This window comes from Hydra vulgaris, chromosome 09 (assembly GCF_038396675.1).
Source record: "Hydra vulgaris chromosome 09, alternate assembly HydraT2T_AEP".
NCBI lineage: Eukaryota > Metazoa > Cnidaria > Hydrozoa > Anthoathecata > Hydridae > Hydra > Hydra vulgaris.
This window is the reverse complement of record NC_088928.1, coordinates 35101019-35117069: the sequence shown is the minus strand read 5'-3', so window position 1 is coordinate 35117069 and position 16051 is coordinate 35101019. Positions and strand designations below refer to the sequence as shown.

General features: G+C 29.0%; 1 protein-coding gene across 1 annotated transcript; it reads right to left on the bottom strand.

Moving 5' to 3' along the window:
* Positions 1–13636: 13636 nt before the first annotated feature.
* LOC136085431 (uncharacterized) lies at positions 13637–15202 on the bottom strand. The gene has a single exon (XM_065806738.1). It carries the CDS (start codon positions 15200–15202, stop codon positions 13637–13639), a length of 1566 nt encoding a protein of 521 aa, XP_065662810.1.
* Positions 15203–16051: the final 849 nt, after the last annotated feature.

Here is a 16051-nt window from a genome sequence, read left to right as displayed (position 1 = left end):
CACTAGAATAAAAAATAATTTTTATTCTAGTGTTTGAATAAAAAATTTTTGTTGTAATTTTCTTTTTTCTCAGCCCAAAATTAGTATAATTTGAATAAAATTGCTAAAGATAAAGAAAAAAAATTTTTTTTTGTTGTCCAGTGATATCTGAAAAACTTACAACTAACTTCAGGTTTAAATAAATGTTTTTATTAGTTTGTTGGAAAAATCCATGTGAAATAAAAATGGAATTTTTTTTTCACATGGATTTTTTTGAATAAACGGGAACTTTGAATAAACGGGAACTTTAAATAAATGCCAGCCTAATAACATAGGAGTTGCATAATCCTTGCGCAATGGGAAATAAAAATCATTGCGCAATGTGAAATAAAAATCATTGTATCATTGCTTAAAGTTTTTTTTTTTTCAGTTAACTTTAGTACATTGTTTTGACGAAGGACATGCTAACTTTGCCATGATATCTCATATTTGTACTTGTAGTAGTAGTCTTTAACATCTCAATTATTTCAGCTTTATATCTTTGGATAGTTACCAACTGGATATCACTAAGTTAATTCTAAATTTTGCTTTTTGTATTTTTTAATTGATAGACGGAGATCTTCTTTTACTTTACGATTCGCATATTTGCGAGCACTAAATACACTATTGTTATATATTTAATTTAATTTTGAGACTGATTTAGCAGTCAACTTTTATTTTTTGAGCGAATGGATTTTTTACTCGCAACATTACCTGTTAGCCTGAAAAATTCAAGGTCAATGCTAACAAGAGTTCCTAATAAACTCTTTAGAGACAAGAATAAACATAGAGTAGAGTAACCAAACAAAATTCCAAAATCATTTAAATTTTTCCAACTCAATTTTTATTACTTTCATAAAAAACTTCATTAAAAATAAATTTAATTATATTATAAATCCAGGTTTTGGCAGTCTATCGTTAACTCGATTAGCAAATATTTGTGAAGTTCAATAAACAAGTATAATATAAAATATTGATACTGATATTGATATTGTACAAACCATATTTATTTTAGTACTTCTCTCTTTGGCTAACATTATTTATAACACTTTATTTTAAAAGATCCTGACTAACTAAAGATGTTTTTTATTAAAACCTTAAAAATCGAATACCACGAAAAAATTAAAAGGTTTTGATATTTTTCTTAGTTACTCTACCATCTGTATATATTCGTGGATTTAAAGAGTTTTGCCATGACAATTGTCGTTAGCATTTTCCTGAATGTTTCAATCCGTAACCTGTTGGGTACTCTTCCCCTTCCCTCACTTACCTGCCTTTATGCTCTTGCTTTTACTTGTTGATGTTTTTAATTTTTGAAAGCAGACCTTGAAATACTTGTTTAGGTGTGTATTACAATCTATTCCCTAGTGTTTCCAATCAACATGCTTTGCTCAATTTGTTAAATAAGGAACACAAAGTTAAAAACAGATATGCTACAAAGATCTTAGTTTATGCCTTTAATAAATTAATAATCATGTTTCATGATAATTTTTTATCAATGCTTTTGCAAATTGCTAAAAGACCTGACAAACCTTTCATTGTTGTCATGGTTACTAAATTCCATAACTTATGATTAGTGAACTGCATGTAAATTGCAACAAGAGAAGTCTTCAAAATAATGATGCTTTTAACTTACACCTATTATTCTATTCTATTGGATTTAATGAACAGTAATGATGCACATTGTGATGCGCAAAAGAGCGCTTAAAAACAAAGTTGGGTATACTGCATGGTGAGTATAAGGGGACTATACTACCTATAAGTTGGTAAGATAAAATTTGAAATAAGATTAAGTTTCTGGAACCAGAAAGGCAGAATAGTCTAGGATATACAACAGTAAAGTTTTGATTATTTTTAGAAGATATGAATCAAAAAGTTATAACCTAAATTTGAAGAAAGTGGAAAATTAATTCAGTAAATCAAAAAATATTGAAATCAATAAGAATCATACAATCAATTTGGATATTATAGATATAATCAATAAAATTGATTTGGAAATAACAGCCCAGTAAGCACAAAACGTCCTATGACATCTAATGGATGTTATTTAGACGTCCTTTGGATGTCCAATGAGTATCCATTAAACGTTTTAAACCAATTGTATCTCTCCTGGAGAGATACAATAGGTTTGGATACAATAGTAACAACCGATTTTATGTTTTATGTTGTTTATCTTAAATAACAAATTGTTTAATTAAATAGCAATTTTCTTTTTTTTCTTTTCTTTTTTATTTTTTAAAAATCTAAGTTTACATATTTTAAAAATGAATTAATTTACTATTATTTTTAAGAGAAAAATAATCAGAACTTAGAAAATATTAATTTATTTTCTCAAAAGTGCATCAAAAATTGAGCAGCCGTGGCGCAGTGGTAGCACACTTGTCTTTGAAACAAAGGATCTGTGGTTCAAACACCACCTCTGGGCAAGTTTTGAGACATCGGTTAGGAAGGAGGCGTGAACTTAAATGGTTAAATGGTGATCCGTGGTGCTCGGTGATAAGACCGTAAGGATTTCTTGGAGTATCTAAATAAAATTTAGAAAAAAAAAAAAAAATTAAAAAAAGATATCGAATATCAGAGATATAGAATAAAGAAATTGCATGCATTTTAAGCATTTCGATGCACTAAATGATAAAGACTGAAATAATATAGCACACGAATAAAAACTGTTTAGTTTTTACAGCAAATGATAGATACTACTGTGAAAACAATAGACACTGTGAAATCATGAATCAAACTTCAACAAATTAAAGATACCACTGCGAAACCATCAATCAAAGTTATAAACTACAAGTTGAAGAATATGATTTTCCAAATGTATTAAATAAAGATATTATTTATTAAAACTATTTTTTGAATGATATTCCGTTAATAATATCGTATACTCTTAATTAATTTAAATTGTTTTTAAACAAGATTTTATAAACTAGGGATATGGACGAATAATAAACTTATATTGGTAAGTATTGAGAATTATTTATAAACTAATAAACAGTAATAACTGAGCATAATAATAATTACTACAGAAATAAAAGTAAAAAAGCGAAACATTTATAACTTTATTAATATTAGAAAACAAACTTGTGTGACCTTTTTGGATCATTTTTTATTAATTTTTTAACATTAGATCGGAGTTTAAAAAATATATAATTACGACAAATGTATAAATAAATATTTTTTTCGAATAAGATTTTTTTTTCAAAATACACAAACGCAATAAAACTTTTCAGATAAATTTGCGAGTTGTGTGTTATGATAAATAATGTGCTAAAATTGCGTCAGCTTCTACGAAAAAAACTGCGTCAGCTTCTACGAAAAAAATTGCGTCAGCTTCTACGAAAAAAATTGCGTCAGCTTCTACGAAAGAAATTGCGTCAGCTTCTACGAAAAAAATTGCGTCAGCTTCTACGAAAAAAATTGCGTCAGCTTCTACAAAAAAAATTGCGTCAGCTTCTATGAAAAAAATTGTGTCAGCTTCTACAAAAAAAATTGCGTCAGCTTCTACAACATATTTTCTTATTTACTGTTGCAGCGCAGTAGGCAGATCATCAAAAAACTTTGAATTCATCAGATTAAGAAGAGTATCAGTTTAATGAAAAATGTTAGTTGCCATTATTTTAGCTAATGTCAATATGTTTGGTGCCACATAAATGCAACGTTGTTGCAACCTGTTGACTAAACAGTTGTGTGGCAAAATTATTCTTCATTTTCAGAAATTATTGTTTATTTAGATTTATTTTTTATATTTATTTTATTTTATTATTAATTACACTAGCTTATGTCAATTTAGGTGCAGAAAAGACTGCATTTTTTTATATCATACAGCATCCAAATGCAATGCCTTATTACTATTTTACTATCAATATCAATGTTATGTCACATAAGGTTTAAACGAGACACCGAATAAACTGTAAACAATCTTGGTCTGTGTTTTCTTGTTGCCTACACTTTCATGACTGATGTGTCAACATTAAAAAAAGACCTACCAGCAGTGTTTAATGGTCCACATTTTTTTTTTTTTCTAGGTGCTCCCAGAAGTCCTTACGGTCTTATCACAGAGCACCGCGGGGAAGAGCATTTAATTAGAAATTCACACCTCCTTTACCAATGTCGCTTATTGGGCTAGAGCCGGCGTCGAACCCGGGACCTCTGGGTTCTGAGCCAGGGTGCGGATTCACAACACTTTCGTAAGTCCAAAATTTGCGTAAAGTTTGCGTAAGTTTTGCTTAAGTTCAAAGTTACGCTTAGTAACTTAGTGGTATTCACAAACCTTGCGTAAACAAAAACTTACGAAATTCAAAAACTTACAAAAATTTACGAAGTTTTTACTTAAGTTATTACTTACGCAAAAAGTCTAAAAAACGGTATTCCCAACATTTTCCTAAAAAGTGCTCAGCAAACTTTACGCAAGAAAAGTTACGTCTGCTATTTTCTGACTTAAGTTTGGCGTAACTTTGAATCATCTAAAAATATTTAAAAATGGCGGTTTTTTTTATTATAAAAGATTTCAGATTTTGTTTGTTATTGCCAATAAAATATAATTTTATCTTAATTTTATAATGCTATACGTTAAGTTATTTATTTAAATAATACAACTATAGTTTTTTTAACAACAACAACAACAATAGCAGTATATTTACCAAAAATTTAGATGTACTACATAAACTTGTTTTATAAAACTTGTTTTCACCTTAAATTTAAGATTAAAAAAATATACACACAAACTATATAATGGATGGTTCACTCTCTCATAGCCTAGCTAAAACAAGGAGAGCGACCATAGTATGGATATATGTTAGATAGCTTTGTAGTATACCAATAACTTATTAAATAAGTTAACTTAATAAGTAGTTATTGTCATACATCAAAACTATATGATGTATCCATACTATATTAACTTATGGTTGTATCTATACTATACTATCTATACTACATTATACAAAAAGTATTTACTTTAACTTGCATAACTAGCATAAAGAGAAAGTGAGTCTCTCTCTCACTTTATAAATTTAAAAAAAAAAATGTGAGAGAGAAAACATTTGTGCTAATATAGATACAATATTCATAAAAATATGTAATCAATTCATTAGTTTTTCAAATATCTATTTTTTTTAATTTATAAATGAGAATAAGACTATCAAAATACAATAATGCAAAAATTATCTCTGAGTAATCAGGCTATTGAAGTAAAAAAGTATTATAACCTAAATATTAAACTTACTTTAAATAATGATGCTATGTTTTTCGATAATTTCAATTATTCAAAGGTATTAAAGGTATAACAATATTAAGATTATTTTGAATAATAACGCTCTGTTTTTAATTATTTCAATTATCAGGAGATATTATTAATTCTATGGATAATTTAAATTATTAAAAAAAAGAGCATTGTTTTTTAAAGCCTGATTTCTTGGTAAATAATAATGTTATTTGCAAATGATAAACATATTCTGTAATAGTTTAAATTGTTTTGGTAGATCTTTTTTATTTTTGTATATCTAAATGAAATCTCATTGTTGTAGTTTGTTATTGCAAAGAGCAGAAATTCCATAAAAATTTCCTTGATCCACCAGTTAGTCCAAATGGAGTGATTGTGCTTTTCACAATTCAGTAGAATTATTATCTGTTGCTGTTGAAAATAGCATTACAACTCTTGAGATGACAGCATATTGCTCACACTGGTTGTAGCTATTAGATTGTACTGTATTTGGTGTCTTGAAAACCTACTGCAAGACTTGTTGTTGTGATTTAATCAATACTTGTTCTGTCAAAGAGTCAAACTTTTTTATACTGCATGTACCTGATTCACAAAATTAACTTTACGCTATCCATCAAATATAAAAAACATGTTTTTATTTGTGCAAATATGGTACCATAAACTCTCAATCTGAAATATCACTGAAAAAAAAATTACAAAAAACAAGTGGGTTATAATTCAAACTCAACTTTTATTAATTAATACAAATTGAAACATTTTCCATAACATATTATGAAAAATACAATGTATTTTTCATAGTATGTTATGGAAAAGTTGTTGAACTTTTGCTTATGTTTTCAAAATGTTTCTTATATTTCTGACAATATAAATTTTGTTTATAAATAGTTTCACATATACAAGAATGCAATTAAATGTATTTCTTGAATTTATTGAAGCAATTTCTTTATTTGAAATGAAACTGTCATTCCCTATTGCAAATAAAGGTGTTTTTGATTCAAGTCAATTATATGATAAAACAAGACGACTAAAAAGAAATTTTAACAATTATCATGATGTTTTCTTATACCTTAGGGTATGAGAAGTAAGAATGAAAACAAGAAGTTAAAAAAAAAACACTTTAGTTTAGCTCTTTCATTATTTTATGAACATGAAATTTTATGCTAAACTAAAGTATTTTGTTTTAACTTCCTGAAGCAATGCAAGACAAGTTGCATGATCTGATCAGGGGTGAACCCATACCTTTTTTAGCACTATAGGACCGCTATGGGCGCCAAAAAAAGCCTCAAAATATTAATTTCATGTTGTTTTTCTTTTTCTTTTTATATTTAAAGTAGAAAAAAAAGTTCTTTCAAATGCTAGTTTTCTGTATATTTTAGCTAGTTTATTTAGCCAGTAATGTTTACAAATAAGGTTTGCTGCAGGTTTGGAGTTAGGGTTAAATAAAACTAATGGGCATTCACTGATGGCATCATACAGGAAGCCGAATAATTATCTTACATAAGCCCAGGATAATACAATTTATATTACCCATTTGGATTTGAATAAATATGCCCGAATTATTTCTTAATGAGTGCTTGTAATGTTTATATTTAAAATAATAGATGTGTAGCACTTCGATATCTCATTTAAAAAACCAACCGACTCCTATTTGTTCCATTTTTAATCCAATTATTAATTATTTTGATTATTTTGCTAATATATACTCAAAATAAATTCAAAGAATGCTTATGCTATATATCCTATTACTTTTAAAAGTATATGCTAATATACTTATATATTATATATATATATTATATAGTATATGCTTATATGTTTTATAGTATATATTTTAAACGTATATGCTATATGAGGCTATTCAAGTACAACGAAACACTTTTTTGCTGTTTTTAGACTCTCTTCTTTGTATATGTAACATTTTAAACAATCTCTCCCCGCCCTATTTGTGACGTGACATTATTTTTAAACAAAAATATCTTTGAGTTTGTATTTTTATGCTAAAGGTTTACTATTCCGCTGTGATTAGAATTTAAATTTTTAAAATTTTGTCATGTCACACTGTGGCTAAGCACCCCTCTCCCATGTGATATTTGGTGACACTTTCAAACACCTCCATCCCATATAAGAATGTCACGTATTATTTGAATAGCCCCTATATGGTTTTGCTACATTTTTAAATATAGCAACAACAACAACAAAAAGTAATAATTGTAAGTAAATTTAAGCCCTGTCTTTTAAAAAGAAATATTTACTGTTTGGTCACATTGTCCTGTGTGTCTTAATAAAAAAAAATTAGTAATACTAACTAATTCCTTTATACAAATAGTTATAAAATATTTGTCTTAAATTTTGGGTAAGTTTTTGCGTAAGTTTTTGCCTAAGTTTTGCGAAACTCATGCGCAACCTTAACTTTACGCAAATGCTGCGAAAAAGTTGTGAATACCAAATAGTTACGCAAAAAATATGTTGCGTAAGTTTTTTGTAACTTTTGCTCAGCTACGCAAGAGTTACGCAAAAGTTGTGAATCCGCACCCAGAACTCTAACCACTGCGCCACGGCTACTCACCATTTGATTGGAAAAAAAGGAAACCACCTCATAATCAAGTTTCAGTGAAGATGCTTTTTTTATGATGGCATTACCACAGTGTGAGGATGATATCACAAAATGATTCCTTCGTTAGTTACATAGTTACTTTATTAGTTACATAGTTAATTCGTTAGGTATATAGTACATTGAATCTTTGAAATAATTACTGTACACAGAATGTCAACAAATTTTTCATCAAGATTTTCTCTTCCAAATCTTTTACAATCATCTACAATAATTAATTTTCTGAACCTTTATAAATAAAATATAACTAAATAAACACATACACTCAGTTGATTTACTATATAACTTCTGCCATTTACTACTATATCACTATTTTTAGATTTTAATCTAAAATTAGTGTTATAGTTACATAAGTTTAAAAAATTATACTGGGACACTATTGTACTTGGACATTGTTTAAATGTTTGTGACATTCTTTTTCCTATGAATGGAACTATTCTTATATACAGATTTCATCATGATGGTTACAACATTAGTAATTGTTACTGAAATGTCATTGTCCAAATTTCACACTTCTATGCTTCTGAAAAATTCTAGAAAACATGTATAACAGACTTTTTTTCTAAAAATAACAATAATTTTAATAATAAGCAATTTGAATTTAAAAATAATCATTCCAGTGATCACGCAATTATTCATCGTTTTAAAAATATTTATTAAGCTTTAGATGAGAATAAATATACTTTAGGTGTTGTGGCGTCCAGCCCCCCTTCCCCCTATTCTTAGGCTAATTGTTAGGTGTATTTATTGACCATTGTCAAATTGGCGCAAAAACATTTAAGTTTTAAATGGTTTCAAAGCTTTTGTTTGCGGAGAATAATTTTGTTTTTGATTAATTTCTTTTTTGTTTATTATTTGAATCAAGCAAAACTAGCTCAGATTAGCACACATTAAAAAATCTCTTTAATAACCAAAAACATGTCATTAGAATAATATTAGATTTAAATACTCATATAAATTGTGCTCCCAGAAGTCTTTATGATTTTATCACAGAGCACCGCGGAAGAGCATTTAACTATAAGTTTACACCTCCTTCCTTACTAATGTCATTTGTTGTTAGCTATATGTATATATGTATATACATATATACATATAGCTAAATAAACTAAATAAAAAATGTCCACCAACAAACTAGTTAATAAAAAAAAAAACTTAACATTTTTAACTCATTATTCAAAATAAGTAAGCATAAATCCTTGACAAAATATTGAAACAACAAAAATATTCGAGGCGACTGATAAGTGCGAATTTCAAAATAGCGAATATGCATTAGTCCAAACCGGCATAAGTGCAAAATGGCATAATTAAGCCAAAAAATTTGAAAACATTGGCATAGGATTCCTACTTATTTTAATTCACACTTGTGCCGATTCGCACTTATGTTAATCTTTGCAAATTCTTTTGGCACACATAGCAATTCTCACTTATACCAGTTTGCACTTATTCCAATTTTTATAAAATTCTTTTGGCACATTTATGCCAATTCACACACGGTAAGTTCGCACTTATTCAGCTTCGCCAAAATGTTTTTTTTTTGCGTAAACTGAGTTTTTAAATTCTATTAGGTGTGGATTGAAATTCTATTACTCAGAACTCTCAATTACTCAGAACTCTCAACGAATTTAAAGCAAAATTGAAGGAATTACTGATTAGGGATGGAATGCGCAACTTTTTCTAAGGTTATCTGGGTGAAACTGATAAATTTTTTAAAAAGTTTTTTAAAGTTTAGTTGTCGACCTAGCGTAGCGTTGTTTAGATCATGAGACTTTTCTGTGATCTTTGGTTTATGCATCAATTTTGCTTTATATATAAGTTAATAATATCATGTTTTACTAGTTCTCATAATAATATATTTTATTTTTGTATAGTTTTTAAATGAGTATTTAATTTTAATTAATTTCTAATCTCTTTTTTAATTTACATTATAAAATTGTAAATTATTGTTTCGGCCATCTGTATTTGTTGTGAAACTTTTAATTATTTCTCCTTTTCAAGGCTCCAAAACTCCACTAGACTCATGGAGTCGTTTTTTGTTGTTGATGTTTTTATTTTTATTTGCAACTCTTGTAATTCTAAAATCCGAAACACGGTCTTTGTTAAATAAGATCGTTGCGCGGAGACAAGTTAAGCGCAGTACTTTCAGAAGCAAAGGGTGGATTTGATTTTTGAACCTCTTGCTTGTGAGTGTTCTAGCAATAATATCCGCATATAAATATCTAGTATTTTTATATATTTATGCAGCAAAAATAAAAAAAAACAAAAATTCAACAATAAAAAAAACAAAAACTAAAATTAGTTATACTATAAATAATAGTAATAATGAATGTAATAAAAAATATTTACTAAAATAAATAATACTGAAGATTTCATTTATAAATTTTACCAACGAAACGAAAAAAACAAAAAAACGGAATCAAAGTATTATAAATCGGAAATTAAACGGCCGTGGCGCAGTGGTTAGAACGCTTGCTTTATAAGCAGGAGATCGAGGTTCGAAACGAGCTCTGGACATATTTTCGAGTCATGGTAAAGAAGGAGGCGTAAACTTCCTGGTTAAATGCACTTCCGCGGTGCTCTGTGACAAGACCGTTAGGACTTCTTGGGGGCACCTAAAATAAAAAATAAAAAAATAAAAAAACAATAACTTCAAGTAATTTTCTGTTTTCGTCAATTTTTTTTAATTAAAAAAAAGTTCATAAATGTTCTACAGGATTTAAATCCAGACTGTGCGGTGGGCATTCAAGATATCGTTGTTTTAACAAAAGGCTTAGTTTTTTTAGAAGCACATTTTAGATCATTGTCAATATTTAATATAAAATGATTGATCAATTGTTTGCCATAACAATACTGTCCAGCAAACATTGTTTTAGTGGATTTGCAGTGGACCTATATAGGCATTTTTTTAGCGGTTCATTGGAATTTTGCTTATTTGTTACTTAGTGGACCATTAGTGGCAGCCGCTAAAAATGCAAGCCGATAACTTTCTGACATTTTAATAGTGGCTATAAATTTTATAGTTGGCTGCCCCTAATGGTCCACTAAGTAACCGATGGGCAAAACTTCAGTGTTCCGCTCAAAAATGTCTATTTAGGTCTATTGAAGCTCCGCTGTAGAATGTTTGCTGGGTGGCTTGGGGTTGTATGGCATTCTGTGCAATACAACACCAAACCAAAATACATCTCTGCTATCATTTATTTTTTGTACTTTCCTTCTCGTGCAACTCGAACTAAAAGCTTCTACTCAAATTAAAAATTCACAAAACTCAATCAATTAGTAACGAAACAAAAAATTTTTTTTTTTTGTTTCGTTACTAATTGATAAAAGTAATATTCCTATAATGTTTTAAATTGTATAAAAACACAGAAAAATATTTTAAGTTTGAAAAAATAAGATTGTTTACTTACTTTAAAGTAGTTGGAAGTCACAAAACAGACTTCCAATCCATGGTTATATAATTTTTATTTTAAAAATTATTATTTTATTTCCAACTACTTTAAAATAAGTAAACAATCTTATTTTTTCAAACTTAAAATATTTTTCTGTGTTTTTATACAATTTAAAACTTTATAGGAATATTTATTAAAATATAGGAATATTAAAATTTATGCATGCATGCATAAATTTTAAGTATAACATAATATGTTTTTAACATTTTGTCAAACGTGTTGTTTATAAGGCCATAAGTGTATAACCTAGACCAAGATCACTTGGTGCAAGACGAAAACAAAATTGACCATTTATTGCTAAGTCGACGCCAAAATTGTTGAGAAAAAAATTATTTTGATAGCAATTGAACAGATAAAAAATTTTATAACTTTTTTTAGGATTAACTTGTTTGATTGAAAAACTTGGTCATTAGATTCAAGATATGAATTTGAGAAAATGTTCTTTAAAAAGAGTTTTGCCTTATCTATGAGAGAGGTAATAAAATCAAAGGCATAAGATCATTGATAATTTAACATCAGTAATAAAACTTTAAATATCAGACTTATTTTTGTGAATTATTAAAAATTTTCAAAAAGTTTCTTCTAAATTTTTAAATTCTTCTTATTTCCAAACTAAACAATTTATAACTTAAAAGTACACATTTTTAAAAGTATAAAATTAGATAGTATGAGATCATAGCAGTTTGGAACTTTAACACAGGGGTGTATGCAGAGGCGTAGAAAGAATTTTTTGGTGTTTGAGATAACTTCCAGACATGGAGCAAACTCCAAACATTTATATGTTTATACTTATGTCAAATAATGAGGGTTTGCAAAAAATTGCGAAGATTGGAGGCTGGGAACAAAAAAGCCCCAAAATTTTTGTCCCCCTGCCCCAAACGTGAGAGCAACAAGTTGATGAAGTATTTTTTGTACTATTTTTAACTAGACTTATATTCATCGATAAATTTTAAGTTTCATAGTATTATCTATTAGCGTTTAAAAATTATTACGATATAAAATTTGCAACCCCCTCAAATTGAGGGGGGTTTAAACTTTATATGGTCATAATTTTTGAACGCTAAAATATTTTAAAATGAAATCTAAAATTTATCGATGAATATAAGTCTAGTTAAGAATAGTACATGAAATACTTCATCAACTTGTTGCTCTCACGTTTGGGGCAGGGGGGCGAAAATTTTTGGGCTTTTTTGTTTCCAACCTCCAATCATCGCAATTTTGTGCAAACCCTCATTATTTGGCATAAGTATAAACATATAAATGTTTGGAGTTCAATAACTTTTTATTATTAAAATATAACCTTGCCACCTGCCTTACCAATGTCGTTTATTAAACTAGAGCAGGCGTTGAACCTTGGAACGCATGGTTCTGTGAATTCTAACCACTTTGTCAAAGGGGCAACTATCGCCCCCTCCTTTATGGATTCGCCTTTTAAATACTCTGCATGCAGTGTATTTTATCAAAAAAATCTGTAAAATTTGCAAAAAAATACGGCTTTTGTTTTGATGCAATCTTCATGCTAGGTAGATTAATGTTAATAAATATTAAACATTAATAATACATGTAAACTTAACGTTATCCTTATTTTTTCCGACAGAGACTTCTTTCAATACTTGGTTGTAAAATAATCCTCTGTTTGCTTTACAATACTTGGTAGTAAAATAATTTTTTGCATTCCATTATTGAACAGCCAATACCAAAATTAAAAAGTATCTTCAGTAGGGTAGGGTGGGGCAAGATGCCCCCCTTAACAAACTTTAGCGTATATAACAAATACTTTTACATTTTCTTGTAATTTTTTTTTTTAATATCAAAGTCTACTTATAAGAGAAGACATTGGTAAGATAAAATAACTACTTTATTACTGGTGATAAACTTTAAAATTAAAAAAACTAATAATTGTGCAAGGAGACATCTTGCCCCAGCCGTGGGGCAAGATGCTCCAAAGAGTGCATCTTGCCCCAAACCTTTTAACAGTTGTTAAAAATAACTATCAGTTAAAAAAAAAGCTATTAATAGTTCTTTATTAAAACTCTTTACATTTTATTAAAATAAATGAAATATAAACACTGCAATTATTCTATGCAATTGTCTTGAAGATAAATAACTTTTTTTAATTTATATCACTAACATAAATGTTCAAATAACATATACATGATTATGATTCACAGTAGTAGCATAAGTCTGAATCATCTGGACCACATGAAAAGTGGTACCAAGATGTACATTTACTACATTGTGTCCAATCATCAAACGGTGGCACATTGTATGGACAAGAGCATATGGTGCATAGAGTTGTATCAGTGATAAAAATTTCAGAGGCAGAAACCATATCTTTCTTCTTTTTCATTTGTTTCTATATGCCATTAGGTCTTCCTGCTTTTCAGGCTTTTTCACCTTTTTTGTCTTCAAATTTATTGATTTCATTTTTTGCTTGATCACCTTATTAAGTGCAGCTTTTTCTTTACGCAATATGATTGCTTGTTGCTTTTTTTTTACATTGTTTTCATGCTCTTCTAGTCGCTTCTTGAAAGGTGAAGAAGTAAGGTTTTCAGCTGACTCTGTCTTTCTCTTTCGTTGTCTTAAAACAGGAATTTTGGGACGTGGAGAAATCTTTTCCAAAATATTTAAGGGAGAATTTAGGCCAAGATACTCATCAACAATTGGCAAAACTGCATCATCAACAACCTTCAATTTTGCAGCAGTAGTTGTTGTGCTCATGACATTTGCCAACTGTATAGGTGCAACAAGAGGCAAATTAGGCAATTCACTAGATTGCTGACAGATTTTCAATGGCTCAGCTTCATTAGTGAGCAAAGCTGCTTCAAAGGCTTCATCATTAAAAATAAGGTCATTTATTGGGTACAAACCAGAGCATCTAAACCCATTGATTGCTTTGTCAATGTTTGCAGTAAAGTTGTAGGCAGTTGCAAAAATACCTGCCATGTCAAAAAATGAAATTCTACGCCCCTGATGTGATAACATCCAGTTGCTTGCTGCTGTATTGTAGCCAACTTTTAATGGTTTAAAAAATGTACGATCTAAAGGTTGCATCTTGTGTGTACAATGAGGTGGAAGAGTTATGAGATGGATCCCATTGTCACGACAAAAGTTAATGGCCTCTTGTGTTTTGTGACTGTGATGACCATCAAGTAACATTAATTGCTCATTAGTTTTAGATGCATGAGTCACAGCAACAAAATGTGTTAACCATTCAATGAATAAAGATGAATCAGTCCATCCACTGGAGCTAACTCTAATAATTGAGCCTGTAGGTGCACCAACAGCCAGCCTATCAGTCATTCGCTTACGGGGAAATATAAATAAGGGTGGGACATAAGTGCCACTTGCACTCATTGCACACACAACTGTCACAGTAGCACCTCTTTCTCCACTAGTTATTTTCGAAACTTGTCGTTTGCCTTTCGTTGCAATTATTTTTCCTGGCTTATGGACATTTGTGATTCCAGTTTCATCCATATGCCAGAGCTGTTTGGCTGAAAACTTATGTTCCTCAAATAATGACTTGTATACTGAAAAAAACTGATTTACTTTTGGTTTATTGAAGCCAATGGCTCTGCTTATACTGGTGGCTTGTGGAGTTCGAATAGAAAGTTGTGGATTGCGAGACATGAATCCTCGCAGCCAATCCACTCCTGCCATTTTTGACTCTTTATTAAAAGGATTATCGATTCCCATTTGCTTAGCAAAATCATATGCTAGGCGACGCACATCTATTGTTGTCAAGCCAAATAATGCTGTTTCCATAATCTGAACTTGTGTAACAATCTTTAATTCAAATTCTTTACTAAAAACAGGAAATTTTCCACCCAGAGACAAACCACCAGCTACTTTTACTTTTCCATCTCGATTGTAATGTTTTTTTATTAATACTAAATTCTGATGCAACATTCTTTAGACTGCAGCCCATCTTTATTACATCTAATGCTGACTTTATTCTATCATTTGTTGCACCTCTCTGTGTTTTTCGCACAAAATTTCTCACCATTATTTGTAATATTTAAATATGTATCTAAAGAAATATTAAAACATTAAAATTTTAATTATATAAACATACCAACACATACACAGTATTATATAATTATTCAATACATTATTATTTTATACATTACATAACATCTATAAATTAACTCTCTTTGAGTTAAATAAGAACTTACTAAAGTTACATGTACATACAAAATTACTCAAGATTATTAACAATAACACGATGTTGCAATTATTAATGATGTTGCATGCTAAACACAGCTCCTTTTAGTAGAAATTGTATTATGCGCATGTAATAATATATGAAGTTGTATTAATACAACTTCATTCAGCTGAATGCAATGCATATTTGTAAAACTTTTACAAATATGTATTGAATTGCAGCAATAGCATGTGATACAGCTTCAATTTACTTAGCATATACATTATAACATTTACTTAATATATAAAATTATTTTAAAAAGCTATTTATGAATATGTATAATAGTTATCAACATATAAACCAACATATAAACATTGTCAATAACTAAATTAGTAAACGTTTTTATGTTCTAAACACACTTTAAAAATGGTAGAAATTCCGTAAAACCACGACGCAAGAAGCCCTTTGAGGGCATCTTACCCCACGTCACCGAGGACATCTTGCCTCATCTGTAGTGAGTGCAAGTTTAATACAAATAAAATTAATTTTATTGTTAAGTTATAAAATTTCTTGACTATATATTATTGTGGGATAAATTCTCTATAAAACAACAC